Here is a 21,385-nt window from a genome sequence, read left to right on the forward strand (position 1 = left end):
ACGAAGTCCCTGGACTACTCCCTCAAGTCATCTATGATTTCCCCCAAGCGCATTGTCTGACTCTTTCGCGTCCTCCATGGACTCCCCAAGTTTACCCACGCATTCCTCAACAGTCGACAACATCTCCATCAAAGACTTTCTGGCCCACCTTTGTTCGAACTCTTCTTTCGACATCCCAATGGTGTCTTCCAACCAATAGCTCGGATACCACTTGTCACGGGGCTAGATCTTTCGTCTTGCGATCCGTGCGGCCTTAGGCGATCCGTTTGTCCAAACTCTCCTAAGTCAGTCTTTACTCAAGTGATGATTCCTTAAGAACTCCTCCAAGGCACCAAGTTGAAGAGCGGAAGCGATTTATACCAAAAGAAGCTACAAAAAACAATAGAAAGAGCATACACAAAATGTTTGAGTAAATGCTCTCAATATTCTCTTATTTACAAAGAATAATGAAACAATGAATGGAGTGAGTACAAATGAGGAAGAGGCTCTCTATTTAAGTTGAGCTCCCCCAAAATCGACGGTCAATATACGTTTACATCTACGGACGAGATTAAACATATCCCTTAATTTTAGGGATTTACAAGATATGCCATATCAAATCTAATCTAATCTTTACAAGATATGATTCCCTCAATCTTCTAAGATTAGTTACCAAATTAGCCTAAGTTGCCATATCTTCATTATCGAGCCAACCGGGCTTCAATCTGACAGGCTTCTCCAACAACTTCTTGAATCGGGTCAGTTCTTGTGGGCCAAATGATCCCCATCTAAACAATAGACCTCCATTGGATGCATTTGGTGCAATGGTCACGAGCTTTGAACTACGGCCCGTGACACTAGGTTCAAGTTGCGTTAGTTGTTTTTGTTGTTCGGGTTTTGTCATGTTGTTGTAATTAAAAAAATTAAGTTGGATTTATTTATTTTTAAATAAATTAATGATGGGTGACGATTTTTTAACGACTTAAAATTTTCATTATTAATTATATATATATATTTTGGATAAAATGCTTGAATTACGGGTAAAGTGAATAATTTGATATATGTTATAAAAAGATAGACTATTTGAAAGTTGTATTGGAGTTTAGCCATTTTGACTTCAATAGTTTATGCGGTATTAAAGCATAATAATGCCGTCTGATATACGATAGCTAAACATTTATTTCTACATCAACTGAACGAAAGGGAAAAGGAACCAAGAGAAGAAAAAAGAAAATAAATTTGATAGGCATTTCCAGAAGAACCCAAAAAAAGAATTAAGTGCATTGAAAAGGGTGATTATATTGTCACAGTTGATCCGTGACGCCCAAATGAAACTATCAGCGGTGTTTTCTTCCAGCTGTTACTCATCGGCAATCGCTAAGAACGCCTTGCAACCACCGTCTCTCATTACTCTTCCCGCCTCCGCCTTTTTGCCGCCGCTGTCCCGCAAGCTATCTTGCCGTCACGGCGTTTCCTACAACCGCCTTTCGTTTCGCGGGAATTCTTCGTTTTCTTCCACCGCCATATCCTCCTCTAAATCGGACAGTCAATCCCAGGTGATCCTCCTCTTGTTTTTGGTAAAAAAATCAATTATTTTAACAAAATGCTTCTGAATTTAATTTCTTTTGGAATTTGGTGCTTGTATGCATACGAACAGTTAAGATAGGTTTTCTTTTTTGTTAGTGACGGGGTTGAATTATAAATTTTGGATCCTGATAGCAATTTTACCAATACTTCTGGGGGCCAAATAGCAAATTTACCAATATTTGAAGTAGTGGCCAAGGCCCCTGCCTTGCACCCCTGCTGCCGTCCTTGCTTGTACGAATAGTGTTAAGAGAATGCCAAGTTTTAATCTTTTAAAAAACTTCATCGATTTTGTATTTTAAACAAATAATTTTAGATTTGTTTTTCATGCTTAATTTAAGACTCCAGATATCATCAGAAATTCATCTAGGATATAAGCATCATCGTTTTTTTTTCATAAAAATAATTAATTAATACTTGGACTCATACCTGAATTGTTTGATAGTGCGTTATAGAGTACTTAATATGCTACAGGATTTACACTTCTTATAGTCTTTTGGAAAATTTTGTGTGATTTCGTTTCATAAAGTTCTATGAACTATCAACATAAGAATACAATTGAAGTACTAATTTTGCTCCCACAAAATTAAAATTTTAATAGTTTGTCACCGCAAAATTGAAAAATATAATGAAATAATAGTTTTACCTTCCACAAAATGAAAAATCATCAAAATGTTAGCATTTCCCACATTTACATATATCAATTTTGGAATTTTGAGCATACAAATTTATAAGCTTTCATCATTGTATGACAAATGTGAAAATATATATGGTAAGGAAAAAAAAAACCCAACCATTTAGATAATTTTACCATCACTGACATAAAGTACTATGTCTGTCCCTAATTGAGCTCCCCTATCAATTCCATATCCCACTCATGCCTTTCGTTTGTAAATACTCAAAATTATATATATGGTCCCAAACTTCTTAATTTAATTATGAAATTAAATGTTTGCCTAAGGTTGTATTCTAAAAAAAAATTATAATTAGTACAATCAAATATATGACAGAATGTAATCAATAGAAGGAAAATAAATTATGTTGCAAAGTTGTTTGACTTGGTCACAAGAGCTGCCAAGGCAATTTGTTGCCTCTTCAATATGAATATCTTCAAATTCAACTTCGCTGTTGTCAAATTATTTGCATCTCAACCATCTTACTTGATATATCTGTTACAGGGAAGTGAATCATTTTTCAGGGATACCTTGAGAAGCATGGAAACTGTTTATTTAAATAGAAATCCTACTGCAAAATCCATTTTGGAACTTGTCAGTTCCGTTGATGATGAACAAATTTGCTATGATCATCTGGCTTTCAGGACCTTTGGGGTATGCTTTGTTTACTTTCAAATTGTCTGGGAATCAATTGTACTTCATTATTTTGTATCGAATATTGAGCTCTGTAAACTTTCTGTATTATAACTTAGGTAAATGGTTATGGGATTAACTCCTTGGCAAGTCTTTTTCTGGATTATGGGTATACCCAAAAGGAGGAACTAAGGTTTCCTGCTAAAAAGTTGAAGGCATTGTGGTTTTCTCCTCCCAATAGTTCTTCTCAAGATGGTGGCAGTGGTGTTAATGGGCCCTTGCCAAGAGTATTTATTTCAGAGCTTCTTGTGGATCAACTTAGCCCCAGAGCACAGGTATGTCTATTAGTGGTGCATTATAAGTCAACACAATGTCAAATAGTTATGCCTTTACCTATCTCTGATATAGAAAGACACCCAAGTTTTTGGTCTAGAAATCTGGCTAAAGATGCTATTGTGAAGTGCCATCATAATTTGCATCTGATGTCCAATTCACTGTGTTCTCCAATGTTCTTACTTTCTTTACTTTGTCATTGCCGGTTCAGGAAATTATTAGAAAATACACCAAAAAATCTGGTAGTGGAAATAATTATGCAGCTCTTGCGAGTGCTCTGGGATCTTTAACATGGGAGAAGCCTTTGTATTCTGAATTTCAACAATTGGCAGGGTACTCTCTTGATTGCGTTTATTTCATTGAGCAAAAGAATTTCGAGCACTTCACAACATAATGAGTTGGCTTTACCTACCGCATCTTAGTGCTATAATACCACACTTCCTACAATACTTTGATTTATAAACAGGCCTCCATTTATGAATGCCTACTTACATTTCTTCAATGCTCAGGGAAAGTGAATATGCTGCCTGGACCCTTGTCAATGGGTATGCACTCAATCATGTCACTATTTCCACACATCGGCTGAAATCTAATTTGAGAAATATCAAAAGCCTCAATGAGTTCATCAAAAAGAATGGGTTCAAGTTGAATTCTGATGGCGGAGTTTTAAAAGGTTTGCTACTTTTGCAAACGTGTATTACTGTTTTATTAGAAACTGCTCCTATGCTAGCATTGTGGAGGTACAAAATGCTGAAACTTTTTGAGAGTGAGATTCTACGCATGATGGTTTCCATCACAAGGCATGTTGATCCTAGCAACTAGCTAGTAACTAGTGATGCAATTTCATTGCACACTCCCTTTCTCCTTGTCAGTTAGAAAAAGCGATGGAGAGTTATTTTATTCAAACATCAACATTCTTGATAGATGCATACAACCAGACTTCCTTCTCCCCGTCCAATGTGATAGAAAAGGACTAGGGATGGTGTGAAGTAAGTGGAGTAAGCTAAAAACTCATAAAAGCGGGTCTTACAAAGTATGAAATGTTAGTTTTTGGTTCTAATAGAACAAGGCCTTTGACATCATGGCACAGGGAAGGGAGCTTAATGAATGAGATTGTTTAAATGCTATATATCATTGGTGTGTGTTTTTTGTAATCATGCCTGAATTAAGCTCTTTATTGCCTGAAAATACTTTGCACAAACCATATACTAGATTTTGGTAAAGCTATTCTAGGAGCTTTCAAAGTTTTCATTTCTCGGATTTCACCAGCCATTAAGAGGCTAAGATTAGATGCTTCTCTGTATTTTTTTTAAGGCACTTTAGAACTTGCAGTAAAATAGGTATATGATTTAATGCATGCATTTTGTGTGTAGCTTCAAATTTATGGGTAAAATTTATTATTCTCTGATCCTCCTTGTAATGATCAAAGTATTAGAAATCTTGACTGAACATTTACTTGGCACAGCTGAGATTATTATTCTGCCATACTAGCAAACTGTTAAACCTTTAGCTGAGGCTAAAATTTTCTTAAGAATATTTTGAATGGCAAAGCTATTTATCTAACTAGCTTATAAATGGTTTTTTATATTTCCCTTCATTCTTCAACCCCTTTTGCTGTTCTAATCACAGCTTTGTGGGTATACTCTTCTTTTGGCAAGTATCGGATATTGGTTTTTAAATGGATTTGAGAATTCAATGCGTCTACTTCCTCGATTTCAGTGAGTCCAGATGGCCTTCTGCTGCAAAGTTCAACTGTGGCGGATTCAATGCCTTTCAGTTTTTCTGACTGTGTTGTTGAGTCTGTTCCCTGTTCGTACATTGAGTTTGCTGAACGCCTTGTGCTGCCTCAATACAAAAATCTGTCTGAGAGTGAGGTATTTACAATGCTTTCAGGTGTTTGTTAAGATATTATCTCCTCTAAGACACAAAGTGCAAGTACAAAAACCTACAATGTAAAGATGTCCAGTTGTGGACTCACAGTTTTTATCTTGAATGGTTTTATGGTTTGTACTCGTTTGTTGAAGTCACAAATTCCCTGATTATCGACTAATGTGCCAAAATTAATACTAAAAACAGAGCACGGGTACTGATTACTTTTATAATGACACAGATCAAAGAGTCCCACAGGCGAGATGGATTTGAGGTTGGAAACGCTGATAAAATCTTTGAGAGCACATCGAAAGAGCAGCTTACAAGGAGAGCTTGATGGGGGTGCATAACAACACCTTTACCAAGACCATGGCAATTCAAGGAAAACTCTAGCCAGAGGTTGCTTAATAAGTTAGTCTTCTTTTCAAACATCTTAATGTAAATTAACTAACGTCATCATTGTTGGAAGTGGAAAAATAACTGTATTGAGTGCAATAAATGAAGAGTTAATTTGAGTTGGTAAATTTTAGTAATTAGCATCTGTTCAACTCTATTTTTGCTGTCGTCCTTAATGCTCTATTCTTATCTGCTAACTTTATGTCCACAACTATCCATCTCAATCGTGTACTAGGCAGTAGTAGCCAAAATCTCACCGTCAATAACTGTTTTCAAGGTTTAAAAGGGTTTAGAGTTGGCACAACTGAAGTAGGGATATTTTCCACAGAATTTTATATGGAATCACAAACCATATGTGATTAGGACTTGGTGTTGATAATTCCATTGTAGCTACATGCAACTCTACTCTTTCAGTCATTTAGATACTACCAAGGAACAAGCACTTGTATACATCAGGGGAAGTAGGAAAGAAAAAACAAGTTAATCTTTTTAATATTTCCAAATAGATTAAAACAACAGATGATAAACATGGCATTTTGCTCCATAAGCTTTTTACTTGCCCTGTCCGTCCCGCTGGGAGGCTAACATCCTAAACATGATATAACAGCAAACATGTTACCGTGTTGTTTTTTTCCCATTGTCTAGGAAGAAATGCTTTGATAGAATACATCTATACTGAGAGAAAACGGGGGGAAAAGAAATAATTGATGAAAAGAGGTTGGGGAAAAGATAATTTAACTAGTCAACATTATGGTTTACCATTGGGTTTTGGTGATTGATAAGGATATTGATGGTGATAGGGAGAAGCATGGGAACCATTTGGAATGGAAAGACTCCTGTGTCCATTCCTTGAAAGTGAGCTGGCTGGAGCTCGGGTACCATTTCTAGCAAGTGGACTGGATCCGACTCTTTCGGCTTGCATTGTCTGGAAATAATATGATGAGCTTGCCATGTCCTTGAGATTTGGTAGAGGCTTCAATACTTCCACCACTTCACTCATTAGGGGTCTAGCTTTTGGATCACGGCTTAGACAGTGAGCAGCAAGCTGTGCAGCTTTCTGAGCACCTTTAATAGAGAAGTGACCTTCAAGCCTAGGATCGATCAATCTATAGAATCTTCTTCTCTCACCAAGATGAGGTCGAGCCCATTCCACAAGATTGTGTTCTCCATTAGGCCGGTTTTTGTCCATGGATCTTCTACCAGTCAACATTTCAAGTAGAACCACACCAAAACTGTAGACGTCACTTCTCGAGGTAAGATGTCCTGATATAGAATTATGTTTGTTTGAATTAGACAAGGAAAAACAAAATAAAGTGCTCCTTTTTCATACAGATAGGCATATTTCTTGACATCTCCAAGTTAGTTGAGTAGGCCAAAAAGATGTATTACAATAAATCTATAAAGAAGAAATTTTAGAGGTCATCAACGAAACTAACTGCAAAACCCACATAGACGGTGAAAAAGTTTCTAACATGCCAGGTAATCCAATGATTTCCCTGAAAAACATCTTAAATTATTAACAGATATCATAAACTCGAGCTGCCCCCACTCCTGTTAAATGGATACTGCTTCAATGGGACGGAGATGTCAGCAGGCCAAGATTCCATTTAAGGAGCATTCAACTGCATTCTACAAGCAGTTACACCACAAAATAGTTCATTGTTCATCAGCCAAAGTGCGATAGTATAAAAAGTATCTGCATCTGACAGAGTTTCTGATTTTCTTTAACTGCCTATCTCAAGGAGGTAAGGCTTTCAATACACAGTTACACGTTAAACCACTAAATTTCTTACTATTACACTTAACAGTGGCTCCTAAAAGGTCAGGTAACATATAAAGAACCCAATAAGAATTAAAAAGGAGGAAGAAGAGCTGGCATGAGCCCAAGTGTGTAAAAATTAAAAAGAATACTGCATGCTGTTAAAAAATACAAATAAGAAACATCATAAAGCAGACAAATCAGGTTACAGCTACCTTATATATCTTTTAACTGTCACGTATGAAGTTGAGAGAGCAAATAAAATAGGGAAGGGAAGGGTAAAGTGGCCAACTTAATCCAGCATCTCCTTTCTATTAAAGCTTACCAGTCATTACATATTCAGGGGCTGCATAGCCATATGTTCCCATCACACGGGTTGATACATGGGTTTTGTCTCCCTCGGGACCATCTTTAGCAAGCCCAAAATCAGAAAGCTTTGCATTATAGTCCTGCAACGGCATATTATTAGGTGTAAACCATTCCATAGAAATAATTCTTGCTTTTTTTTCTCTTTTTTTTGGGTTAAATAGAAAACTTCACTGAGGTGAAGTTTTTGGCACATACTGCATCTAGTAGGATATTGGAGGTTTTGAAATCCCGATATATCACAGGCCTTTCTGCCTCTTCATGGAGAAATGCAAGACCTTTTGCAGCACCTAGTGCAATTTTCATCCTTATGGACCACGGAAGAGGCAACGATCCTGCATAATTTGCAACAAACAGAGTTAGAGTGTTATTTGAAAACATAAAACCCTTGATCAGAGCATATAGCTATAAGAAATATGCAGTTATCAACACCAAGAAGTAATTCAAGTCCAGTCTAAGAGGTCAATGTTTTCTAAAGTAGATGGCAGATCCATTATTTTTGGAACTCCAATCTACAATAGACCAGAGATGATATTTGTTGTATCTTCTGGCTCAATACCTCTAGAAGATATATATAGCAACGACTGAAACCCAACTTATCATAGTTAACTGGTGAACATTTATGATGCCTTAAACTGAATATTCTACAGTGAAAAATCATTCATAGACAATGTAGCAGCTACATACTTCTGAAGAGGTGGTTCTCCAAGCTTCCACGAGGCATAAACTCATACGCCAACAGTCTCTGATCATCTTCAATGCAATAACCAATAAGCTTAACCAGGTTAGGATGTATGAGATCACCGAGATAATTCACTTCGGCCTGCCAAATTGATGATCCAAGGAACAACAAAGATTAAGTGTTTAGGAGAAACAGAAAGAAAAAGTCAGGCACTGATACGATATAACAAGGAGAAACGCTGAGGAAACGTGCAAACCAGCCATTCTTTATGTCCCTGGAGGCCATCATGGTTGAGTGTTTTAACAGCAACAGTAAGCCCAGTTCCTGGTTTTACTGGAGCAGTTCCATTTTCTTCAATCCATCCCTTGAAAACACAACCAAAACCACCTTCACCAAGAAGACTCTCAGGTCTGAAGTTTCTTGTTGCCAACTTTAGATCATTAAATGTGAACTTCCGTAACCGAGATGCAACTTTAAGCTCATCTTCAAGTTTGGACGTAGATGAACTACTTTCAGCATTGCTAGTGGTTGTGGATGAGACAACTGGAGCTGCCGGTTGATCTTTACTTGTATCATAGGCAGATTTGCTATCTGTTCATCAATGCACAAATTTAACACGTTAGAAGATAAAAACTATATAGAACTCCACGAGGAAAAACATAATGTAGGGGAAATCTGGGGTTGCACTGTGGGAACTCGAGTTGCCACAGATGGTCTAAATGCTGATAATATAATCCCTTTTTGAGTATAAATGATTGTAAAGCATCTTTGAGTTTCTCCATGCATTGGACATTATATCTTTTCTCATCAACAGCATCATTGGTGCCATTACTTCATCTATAACCTCTTCAAAAAATCATTTAAAATTAAGCAGCAACCACAATAGGTTTTTCTTCACATACACACTTTTCATTTGCTGCTATATCATGCATGAGAGTTCAGCAAACCACCTAATTAGTCGGTGGACAAACATATATTTCAAATTCTCCACTCAGCAACTGATTTGTTGCACTAAGAATGAAAGTTTTCAGTTTCCAAACCGAGTCATTCCACATATCAATACGGAAACCATGAATGTAAAACAGGTTAAAAATGTTATGACGAGAGAAAAATAAGAGTGCAAGAGAAAATGGAACTAACAACTAGTAGAGCGAGTAAATGCTCACACAAGGTATGGTCAAATTCTTTGGTCTCCACACTATATCGCTATGTCCAAATTTCAAGATCACTCATGAGAACAAGGGTTTAAGAACAATATAGGAGAGTGATTTCCACATTTCATAATAGTTAAGTAGCTCAAGGTTGGAGTTAAACTTATTTGATTAAATAGGTTTCCAACATGTATTATGATTTTCTAAAGATGGTTAACTAGTTAAAATCTACTAATTAATCCCAATCATAACTAGAGAAAAATTCCATTGCGAGAAATTGGTAGTCCATAAGCTGGATGCAGCATCTTACAGGCTGCACCAAGCTAAAATAGCTTCTTAAACTAGCATCACAGCATTCGCATCAATAACTGATCATACAATGAACATATCATTTCATCCAGCAAAAGAAGCCAAAAAATAAAATAAAATAAAATAGAGAGAGCACCATTCAAAGTAACAAAAGGTAAACAAAAAAGGGGGGCAAGTTCTACAATCTAGGAGCAGAGTACAAGAAAAGAAAAAGGAATAACATCTAGCAAGAACAAAATGAAAAAAAATATACCATAATTGGTGCTGGTCCCACTAACAGAACTATCAACTTTGGATCTTGAAGAAATGCAGCTTCCAATGAATCTCAACTTAACCCAACACCCTGTTTCTTCCACAGCAGCTTCATCATCAAGATCTTCTTTTCCACTGTTTTTCTTCTTCTTCCTTTCCTTTGATTTGCACGTATCCCAAGACTTCACCTTTCCTTCCTGAAAACCTAATCCCATCTTCTCTCTTCTAACCCTAAAAATTTCTCATACCATCATTACGGAAAAAGCAAAACAAAAACCCACCAAAACTGAAGGAACCCAAATTTTAAAAAATGTTAAATACCCAAAACCCTCACTTCAAAAAAAAAAAAGTAAAAGGCTGGAAAAGCTAAAACAAGAGAAACCCAATTGTGGAAAGACGCAGATTAAAATTAAGCAGGGAAAATAGAGCCAAAAAAAAAAAGAGTAGGAATGTTTTATGGAATCTGGAAATGGTAAAGAGAAACAAGTTTGTTACTTTGTTTTTCCATTTTGGGTTCTTTATTTTAGGAGATGGAATTAATAAATCTCACTTGAAAGCAAGAAAAGGTACTCTCTCTCTCTCAAAATGCTGAATAGACTTAAAAGCTTTTAAGTTTTGGGTAAATTATATATATAGTCACTCAACTATCAAAATTTTTCATTTTACGCACTCAAAATAAAAATTTGCAATTTAAATGCTCACATTATATACATCGGGTATTTTGATTATTTCGCTAAAATCACAAATGAAAAACTGACATAACACATAAAAATAATATAATAATATATTATACCTTCAAATTTTATGTATTATATCGACTTACTTATAATTTTAAAAAATTAATACTCAAAATTTATAAATATTCTCAATTTAATCCTAATTTTAAATTTCTCACCTCCGTCCCTCTCCCCCTTCCCTTCCCCAATCAGACCTCCTCCACCATTGTCCCGTCCCGTCCCTCATCCCCCCACCCCCACCACAGTCCCTCTCTACTGTGATGGAAACTCTCAAACCCGAAGGGAGGACGGCAGTGGTGGAAAGAGAAAGGAAAGATGAGCTTAAAACATCACCATTAACTCCCAACTCCGCAGCACATTGTTTTTGTTTGTAATATGTTGGGTTCCTTATGATTTCATGCTTGTTTTCCCTTTAGAAAAAATCCCACTAGGATTCCCTTAATGGTGTAGATTAAATGTTCAAACATATGATGGAATGAGAAAATACAAAATCCCACTGTCGAAACCATTTTTTGAAAAATAAAACTTTTAGGTTGTCGACTTTAAAAAATGAAAATTGGGAGTCGCCACCAATCTTTTATTGAGGTGTGATTGGATTACCTAAAAAATGGCTTTGGTCTACGAGTTTTTTAAAAAAACGGGTCCGGGAGTCAGTTACGTACAAGGCAGGATTAGCACCCTCGTAACACCCAGAATTGGTACCTAAATAATTAATTAGTGTCTTAAGGTCAAAAAAATATAATCTTTAAAAAAAAACTTAAAACGTTGCGTATTAAGACCCTTCTCAATTTAGAGAAGCAAAAATACCACACCCAATGCGTTAGGGCACAACATCCTAATTTCCTCCAAAATGAATTAGGTCAGAATACTCATATTAAAAAAATTAAAAGAATATCCATTTATCCAAGATTTAAGAAATCGCGGCCCAATACGTTAGGGCACAATTCCTTTAAAATCCCAAACTCGGAATATTTCCTTTATTATTTTTTAGGAAAAATCTTCATTTCGAGAAATCAATGCGTCACATCCAATACGTTAGGACACAACGTGTTGAATTCCCAATAATGAACTCTTATTTTTGATTAAAGAAGACTGCTCGAATGTTAGATTTAACGAAGAAAATCGGAACCCAATACGTTAGTGCTCAATTTTCTTGAAAATCCTAAATACAAGCATTATCCTATTTTGAAAAAGTTTGATTTTAAAAATCGAGTAAAAAAATGTAATGTTATGCTACATTAAATATATAATGCATTAATAAATACTACGATAGCATAGAAATAATGCAAATATATGAACAAATAAATAAAATAATGGCATGCAAAATATCAAATAAATGGGCAAGATAATAAAAAAATATGTAAACCTAAATTAATAGACAAATGATTGAAATAAACAAAAAATGTATACATGTACCCATAAAGATATATAAGTTTAAAATAATTAAAATAATATCAAAATTAATTACATAAAACATGTGTCCATAAATATACGAAAAATATTAGTTTTTAATTTATAAATACATACAAAAGAAACATATTTATATATATAATAATAATAATTTCATATAAAAATCGAAATCTTGATTTTAAGAAAAATATGGAAAAAGGACTAAATTGGGTCGCAAGTAAAAAAATAGGGGTGAATTCGCAAATAAATAAAGTTTGGAGGACCAAATTGAACGCGCGAATCACATAGAGGGCTAGAAGGGCAATTTTCCCTTCTCCTCTAAAACGGCACCGTTCAAAAGGATTAAATTGGAATTTAAAATAAATTAAAGGTCGAATTAAAAAAAATAAAAAACCTAATTGAAAATATATTAAAAGGCGGAGGGGCTAAAAGCGCAATTTGCCCCTCCGCATAAAAACATGCGGATCCTGGGTCCGGGTCGGGTCGACGCGCGGATCTTCCCCTCAAAACGGCGCCGTTTTCAATTGGCTATTTAAGCCAAAATTAAAACAAAAATTTCATTTCAAAAACATTTTAAAAAAAAAAACCCAAATCCTTAAAAAAACACTCTCAGTCCCTCAGTCCTTCGGCCATCGGTCGGTCATCGGCCGGTCACCGGCCACCACGCCGGTCGCCGATCTCCGACGCCGGCACCACCGTCTGCGATGGCCGAAAAAGGGGAAAAGTTCCCTATTAGCCTTCTCGACCCCTTTATGCCCGAATCTAGGCTTAAATCCTTCAAAAAGTAAGGGAAAAACCTCCAAAACCCCAGGAAACTCTTCGATTTCCGATCGTCTTTCCTCGGAGACGATTCCCTCGGCCGTTCACGGCGATTTGGGGCTCCAAACACAGGTGGTTTCTCTCATTTTCTATTTATTTTAATTGTATGTATATAAATGAAAAAAATACAACAATAAAAATGCAAATAATAACCTTTGATTCGTTTGTTTCTCTGCTGGTATTGTGAAAAATAGGGCCTTTTTTATTTCTCCAAAAATCGATCCTTGTTATAGTGTGTTTTTGGCTTTTTATAGCCGAAATAGTAAATCAAAGAAAGGAAAAAAATCTGATTAGCAAATACATGATTTTTCCTTCCATATACTGTTTGATTTCTTTCCTTGTTTTGCAGGTGAAGATCGGGGAAGATTCGGAGCTTGGCTTAGCTTGTTTGCGACGCTGTTGCCTCCTGGAAACCCTAGGGTTTCATCCTCTGTCTTGGACCACTGTTTTTTTGGGCCTTCATTTTATTTCGGGCCATATGTAATCTGGCCATCGTTTGTAATCAGGCCATGTATTTTGAGTTTAGGCCGTATTGCCCCGTTGTAATTTGGACTCTATTATTTATTTATTATTTATTATTTGTTTGCTAAGAGCCTTTTAGACCCGGGCCAAAATCGGGTATTACAGCTGCCCCTCTTTGTTCGTTATCGTGTAACAGGAGCAGAGCAAAGACTCAAAAGAAAAATGCCCGATTTTGCCCGGTTATGCTAGACCTTGGCCCTCTTCTTATTCAGCCTCAATCTGACTTTCTGCGTCTTCCAAAGTGTAAGCTTTGGTACTTTAATCCACTCCACTAGAACTTCAGGAAGATTTAATCTGCTCCACTGCAATTTCAGGGAGACAAGGCTTGTTGGCTTAAATCTGCATCCCACTATCTTGGAAAGATAAGATTCACCGTCTTCGATCTGCTCCACTACTGCTTAGGGAGATAAGATCTACAATCTTCAACGTTCTCCACTACTGCTCAGGGAGACAAGGCTTGGTGGCTTAAGTCTGCTTCCCACTATCTTGGAAAGATAAGATTCACCGTCTTGATCCGCTCCACTCTCGCTTAGGAGATAAGATCTACAATCTTCAACCTTCTCCATTGTTGCTCGTGGAGACAAGGCTTGGTGGCTTAAATCGCTTCCCACTATCTTGGAAAGATAAGATTCGCCGTCTTCGATCTGCTCCACTACTGCTTAGGGAGATAAGATCTACAATCTTCAACCTTCTCCACTTCTTTGCTCAGGAGACAAGGCTTGGTGGCTCAAATCTGCTTCCCACTATCTTGGAAAGATAAGATTCGCCGTCTTTGATCTGCTCCACTACTACTTAGGGAGATAAGATCTACAATCTTCAACCTTCTCCACTGCTGCTTAGGGAGACAAGGCTTGGTGGCTCAAATCTGCTTCCCACTATCTTAGAAAGATAAGATTCACCGTCTTCGATCTGCTCCACTACTGCTTAGGGAGATAAGATCTACAATTCTTCAACCTTCTCCACTGCTGCTCAGGGAGATAAGATCACTGGTTACCGATCTGTTCTCTAGGGAACATGACCTGTAAAAATCTGTTCTATGAACTTAATTATGCCTACGTTATGATCAGAATGAATCAAATGCTCCTAACTAGACGTGTATGAATGACATTTGAATGCATGCAGAATGTCATTTTTCGAGAACTATCATTTCTGCTTTGTCGCTGACGCCTTTTGCTTGGCTGATATCTCCAAAGAAATATTTAATCAAATTGCCTCCCATTGTGCACTTTTAAAGCACAACCCTCTAGAAGGCAGAATTTGTACTACATTCCTTCCACCGTAACTTAAGAGTCGGAAAATTTGACTCTTCTCAATCTTCTCCTATCGTAATTCAAGGATACAAATTATGAAATTTGTTTACACCACTCTCAGGGTGTCCTACCAAATGCTCATGCCCAAATTAAGAGCTTTCTTTCCATAGGGTATTTCTTCCTACCCCCTCCAGACTTCTTGCTGTCTTATTCACTATCCAAATCCGAAAAGGTGGTCTTAATTTAGACTTTTGAACTTGGGCGTTCTAACTAATAGTCCTGTTTCAGGTTACTAAATTATTTAGAAATTCCCAAAGTAATATACAAAACTTCTTTTGTGAAAGTTTATTAGTCCATCAATCATTATTCTAATGCGACATGTTTGCGCAAAAATCAAAAATACTGAGTAAGAGATGAATTAATTCAAGAATTTATTGATAGTAAGTGTCCTGAAAAGAAAAAAAGTATTCAAGAACAGCGAAGAATGAAGTTTTTACAAGAACCAACAAACTTGGTACAAATATTATGAAGGCTAGGTGCTTTGGATATCGCCACTTGAACTTCTCTGTGCGAGCCAAGAACCATTCTGAACTTACCATGTGTTTAGGGGATCTACAGTACTTTGTCAATGCCCCCAAGACGTCGTACATCCTTTTATTGTTGACTTTAGCGAAGCAAGATCACCATATGCCCCAATCTGACAATGTTTGAGCCGCCCTTTTCAGGTTTTCAACTCAAACCCCCTTTGGTCTCAAGGTGCCCTTTTTGGGTTTTCACCTTAGCCTCTCCTTTTTTTTTTGAAATCAGAGCGCCCTTTGCAGGTTTTCACTTTGATTCCTCCCTTTCTTCAAGTGAAATATTTCTTAACCGAGTCTGAATTTGAGTTGATTCGAAGATTTTGCCATCCATTTCACTCAAAATCAAAGCGCCTCCGGAAAAAACCTTTTCTACAACATAAGGTCCTTCCCAGTTTGGCATCCATTTCCCTCTGAAATCCTTTTGTAAAGGGAGGATCTTTTTCAGAACCAAATCCCGTTCATGAAATTCTCTGGGACGAACCTTCTTATTTTAAGCTCGCATCATTCGCTTCTGATACATTTGGTCATGACGAATGGCTTTTAATCTTTTCTCTTCAATTAGGTTCAGTTGATCATATCGAGATTGGATCCATTCGGCCTCATCCAGTTTTAATTCGGCCAAAACTCGGAGAGAAGGAATTTCAACCTCAATGGGTAACACTGCCTCCATTCCATAAACCAACGAAAAAGGTGTTGCCCCAGTAAAAGTCCTGATAGATGTTCGGTAAGTAAGAAGAGCGAAAGGTAACTTCTCATGCCAATCTTTGTAAGTTTCAGCCATTTTCGCCACGATTTTCTTGATATTTTTATTCGCCACTTCCACTGCACCATTCATTTTCGGGCGATACGGTGATGAATTATGGTGTCTGATATTGAACTGTTCATAGACTTCTGCTATTGTGCTGTTATTCAAATTCAACGCATTTTCTGATATGATCCTTTCAGGCATTCCATATCGACATATGATCTCCTTCTTCAAAAACTTACTGACTGCTGACTTCGTGACATTAGCATATGATGCTGCCTCTACCCACTTAGTGAAGTAGTCAATAACCACAAAAATGAAACGATGTCCATTAGAAGCCTTCGGTGATATTGGTCCAATGACGTCTATACCCCACATGGAGAAAGTCATGGAGAAGTCATAACATGAAGAGGAGAAGGAGGCGTGTGCATTTTATCCCTATAAATTTGGCATTTATGGCATTTATTGACATGATTGATGCAATCTCCTTCCATAGTGGACCAGTAATACCTGAATCTCATAATCTTTCTAGCCATGGTGAATCCATTAGTGTCCGTTCTACAAATACCTTCATGGACTTCTTCTAAAATTTCCTTAGCCTCTACATCGTCCATGCATCTTAACAATACTCGATCATTTCCCCTTTTGTATAGGATCTCCCCATCTAAGACATAGTCAACAGCTAGTCTCCTCAATGTCCTCTTATCATTCTCCGTTGCCTGATCAGGATATTCACGATTCTTTACATATAGCAAAATATCTTGGCACCAGGGACTATTATCATTCTCCACTTCTTCAATGCTGTAACAGTGGGCTGGGATCTCATAAATACTAATTTGAATGGGCTTCATGTCCTTCAACTGATTCACTTTAATCATGGAAGCTAAAGTAGCAAGAGCATCAGCCATCTGATTTTCTTCTCGTGGGAGATAACAGAAGGTAATGTTGTCAAACTCTTCGATCAATCCCAAAACCAATCTCCGGTAACGGATCAATTTAGGATCCCTCGTCTCCCATTCCCCTCTTAGCTGGTATATTACCAATGCTGAGTCTCCGTACACCTCTAATGTCTTGATTTTCCATTCTATGGCTGCCCGTATACCCATGATGCAAGCTTCATACTCAGCCATGTTATTAGTGCAATCAAAGTCTAATTTACTGGTGAAAGGATGATAATCTCCATTCGGAGACACCAGGACTGCCCCAATCCCATTGCCTAATGCATTCGATGCTCCGTCAAAGTTTAATCTCCAAGAATGATTCTCTTGGGGATCGTCTTCAACATTCGCCACATATATCAAATCTTCATTCAGGAAATCAAAGTCTAGAGGCTCATAATCTTCCAGAGCCCTGCTAGCTAAGAAATCTGCTATCGCACTTCCCTTAACGGCCTTCTAACTTGCTATACGATATCAAACTCAGAGAGCAAGATTTGCCATCTAGCCATTCTTCCATTCAATGCTGTTGACTCCATCATATACTTCAAAGGGTCTAATTTTGAAATTAGCCAAGTCGTATGATAGAGTAAGTATTGCCTCAACCTTTTGGTTGTCCAAATCAAGGCACAACATAATTTTTCAATAGGTGAATATCTCATCTCACAATCAGTGAATTTTTTGCTGAGATAGTAAATCGCCTTTTCCTTCTTTCCAGTCACATCATGTTGACCCAGCACGCATCCCATGGAGTTGTTGAACACCGTTAAATACAAAATCAAGGGTCTATCTGGGTTGGGTGGTGATAGAATTGGGGTATTGGATAAGTATTGCTTTATCTTTTCAAAGGCTTTCTGACATTCTTCATTCCAGACATCAGGATTATGTTTCTTCAAAAGGCGAAATATGGGATCACATTTCTCGGTCAACTGTGAAATGAACCGAGCAATGTAATTCAGTCTTTCTAAGAAACCCCGAACTTCTTTCTGGGTGCGTGGTGGCGATAGATATCGTATTGCCTTGACTTTGTCTGTATCAATCTCGATTCCTTTTTCACTAACTACAAAGCCCAACAATTTTCCTGACCTGGCTCCGAAAGTGTACTTTGTCGGATTAAGCTTAAGCTGAAACTTCCTTAATCTTAAGAACAATCCTCTCAGGACCTGCACATGTTCCTCCTCTATTCTGGATTTGGCAATCATATCATCCACATACACCTCGATTTCTTTGTGCATCATGTCATGGAACAAGGCTACCATGGCTCTCTGATATGTTGCTCCCGCGTTTTTTAATCCAAATGGCATCACCTTATAGCAAAACGTTCCCCATAAAGTAATGAACGTAGTCTTTCCCATATCTTCTGGATGCATCTTTATCTGATTATATCCTGAGAACCCATCCATAAAAGAAAACAACGAAAATCCCGCCGTATTATCGACCAGAGTATCAACATGTGGCAATGGGAAGTTGTCCTTTGGGCTTGCTTTGTTCAAATCCCTGTAATCGACGCACATTCGTACTTTTCCATATTTTTTAGAGACTGGGACAATATTGGCTACCTACTCAGAATATTTGACCTCCTGTAAAAAACCAGCATCAAACTGTTTCTTAACCTCCTCTTTTATTTTGAGCACTATATCCGGCCTCATTCTTCTGAGCTTCTGTTGTACTGGTTTGCAATCCTCTTTTATGGGTAAGCGATGCACTACAATGTCAGCACTCAATCCAAGCATATCCTGGTATGACCATGCAAAGACATCTTTGAATTCTTAGAGTAATTCAATGAGGTTTCGTCTTGTCTTTGTAAGAATTTCGGTTCCAATTTTCACCTCCTTCCCTTCTTCCAAGCTCACAACTTCTACTGACTCTTTGTGAGGTAGGATTTTCTTTTCCTCTTGTTCCACCATCCTCAACAAGTCCAAAGATAAACCACCCTCTTCATCACCTTCAAAGTCGCGCGATCCCTCTAAACACACATTTCGTTCAAAAGGGCACTCTGAGCTCGTAGCAGTGTCATTCACGTCATTGATACACAGAGACCTATTATGGTTACAAAAGAATGTATGAATTTATGTACAATTATTTATGTAATGAAAGAATATATTTAGGCGTATGGGAAGAATGAAAGAATATTTACTCGAAACAATTGCAAAGATGTATTTTATTAAAATAATGATTTTTAAACATAAGCCTATTTCTCAAAAGAATTCTTGTTATTTCTAGGCTAAAACAACAAGTTTGTTCTGAATATTACTCTGAGACAGTTCTAAAGACTTTAGGTATTTCTTCCGCAGTCCAATTGTCTAGAATACTCCCAGGCTCATAAGGACGAATGTCTAGCCAACTTCTCTCTTCATTCTCGTGCTCATAAATGGCATTAATGTGCATATTTCCCAACGTCTCCTCGATGCATTCCTCAACCGATTTCCTACTCTCCTGATGAATAACTCCTGCAGATATGAAAGTTTTGGATATGTGGGGAATTATCATTGGCTCCCACTTAGCTTCCTCCCCATTTAAATGTGCCCTTCTTCTTTCCTGCCTTTTCTCTATCTCCTTTCTTCTCTGTCCTCTATCTGGCATGTATCCTAAGCCAAAATTATCCTACTTTTCTTTCAGCACCAGAACCTCAGTTTTCCCTTGAAGATATCTCCCTAGCCCTCTTCCGGGTAAAGCTCCTCTTCCCACCAACAACTGTAAACCCATTTTTGTAGTTTTGGATAATTTTGGCACCAAAATTTTGTTCCCTTCAGGAACGAATGCCGCATTTACAAACTCCAAAGATCGAAATGAGCACTCTATTAACTCGTCATTGCTTTCTATGTATGGCGTCTCATTGGATACAACTGCTATTATATCCTTTTCGGTTTTTATTGTCACTAGCCGACCATCTGACACTATCTTCAACATCTGATGCAATGATGACGGTACTGCCCCTGCCGAATGTATCCATGGCTTTCCTAATAAACAATTATAGGAAGGTTTGATGTCCATCACAATAAAATCTACCTATTAGACTGTTGGGCCAATCAGTAGAGGTATCTCAATTCTTCCCATGACCTTCCTTTCTGTACCGTCAAACGCCCTCACTACATTTTGACACGTTTTCATGTGTGAACTGTCTATGAGTAGCCTGTTAAGCGTGAATAATGGCAGTACGTTCAAAGCTGATCCATTGTCAATCAATATTCCTAGCAAAATATGCCCGTTGCATCGTGCAGTAATATGCAAAGCTTTGGTAGATCCTATGCCCCCAGGAGGTATCTCATCATCATTAAAAAATATGAAATTATCAGCACTAATATTATTGACCAACCGATCTAGCTTACTGACAGAAATATCCTTGGACACATAGGTCTCATTTAGCATCTTCATCAATGCATTTCGATGTACTTCAGAATTCAAGAGTAAAGACAGTACAGATATACGGGCTGGTTGTTTATGCAACTGCTCAACGACATTATACTCACTATGTTTTAAAAATTTGAGGAATTCCATAGCTTCTTCCTCCTTCACTGGCTCAACTATTTTCCCTTTTTGCTCCCCTATTATGACCTCTTTCATAGATTTTGGATTGACCGTCACACACTGGCTCTTTGCAATCTCTTTTCCTGGGATAGTTGTATTGCACTCGTAGCTCCATGGAACCTTCTTACTGTCTTGGTAAGGAAAGGTTGCAGGTTTCTTTATTATGATCTTTGGCATTGCTGGTGTTCTCATCTCTTCCTTCTTGGGTCGCGAGATAATGACCACAGGTTGGACTACTCTTGGAACCTTCGAAGACTCTGATGTGCAAATGCTCCCCTCCTCCTTAACTTCTTCATAAAATTCCATCTCCTTGTTATCCATCAGGTGTTGAACCAAAGCTCTGAATTCTGCGCATTCCTGGATTTTATGTCCCTCCTCGTGATGGAACTCACAGTAATTTTCCACCTTTTCGAAACTTATCTCTGAATTCAAAATAATCAGTCCCCTTTCTACCACATTTCTCCAGACCCACCTTAGAGGAATTTTTACTTCTGCTATGTCTTCCTTAATTTTTCTACCCATGCGCCCACCTATCATATTCACTCCATTATCATTATGATTAGGTAACGGATTCTCTGTACTAGGCGAATCATCCAATTTAGCCACGCCCATGCTTATAAGCCTTTCTACCAGCTTCTTGAACGCCGTACAATGTTCTATAAAATGCCCCACAATTCCTGCGTGATAATTGCACTGTGCGTTCGCATTGTACCATTTGGGGTATGGAGGTTGCAGGGGTTTTAAGTGGTGAGGGGCAACCACGTGTGCATTGAATAGATTCTGATATAGCTCCCTATACGACATTGGGATTGGCGTAAATTGAAGCTTCTCTATGTTTTGTCTTGTGTCAGATCTCTGCTTTGATGATCCCTGC

General features: G+C 37.6%; 2 protein-coding genes across 4 annotated transcripts; one reads left to right on the top strand and one right to left on the bottom strand.

The window, feature by feature from the left end:
- The first annotated feature begins 1,134 nt into the window (after window positions 1-1,134).
- On the top strand, window positions 1,135-5,596 carry LOC105782456 (uncharacterized). 2 transcript variants are annotated; one of them, XM_012607199.2, is made up of 7 exons: window positions 1,139-1,535; window positions 2,742-2,891; window positions 2,990-3,205; window positions 3,415-3,536; window positions 3,713-3,876; window positions 4,923-5,077; window positions 5,314-5,596. In XM_012607199.2, the coding sequence occupies exons 1-7, from the start codon at window positions 1,308-1,310 to the stop codon at window positions 5,407-5,409; spliced, it is 1,131 nt and encodes a 376-aa protein (XP_012462653.1). In that variant the 5' UTR covers window positions 1,139-1,307; the 3' UTR covers window positions 5,410-5,596. The 2 variants fall into 2 exon arrangements, with proteins under 2 accessions (XP_052482730.1, XP_012462653.1); XM_052626770.1 differs by lacking the exon at window positions 4,923-5,077 and having other exon boundaries at window positions 1,135-1,535.
- A 295-nt stretch (window positions 5,597-5,891) lies between these two features.
- Window positions 5,892-10,547, bottom strand: LOC105782455 (serine/threonine-protein kinase PBL34). 2 transcript variants are annotated; one of them, XM_012607198.2, is made up of 7 exons: window positions 9,989-10,547; window positions 8,532-8,866; window positions 8,281-8,416; window positions 7,792-7,928; window positions 7,553-7,676; window positions 6,228-6,731; window positions 5,892-6,057 (listed from the first exon to the last, which is right to left on the bottom strand). In XM_012607198.2, the coding sequence occupies exons 1-7, from the start codon at window positions 10,200-10,202 to the stop codon at window positions 6,050-6,052; spliced, it is 1,458 nt and encodes a 485-aa protein (XP_012462652.1). In that variant the 5' UTR covers window positions 10,203-10,547; the 3' UTR covers window positions 5,892-6,049. The 2 variants fall into 2 exon arrangements, with proteins under 2 accessions (XP_012462652.1, XP_012462651.1); XM_012607197.2 differs by having other exon boundaries at window positions 5,892-6,731; window positions 9,989-10,546.
- Window positions 10,548-21,385: the final 10,838 nt, after the last annotated feature.

This window comes from Gossypium raimondii, chromosome 13 (genome assembly GCF_025698545.1).
Source record: "Gossypium raimondii isolate GPD5lz chromosome 13, ASM2569854v1, whole genome shotgun sequence".
NCBI lineage: Eukaryota > Viridiplantae > Streptophyta > Magnoliopsida > Malvales > Malvaceae > Gossypium > Gossypium raimondii.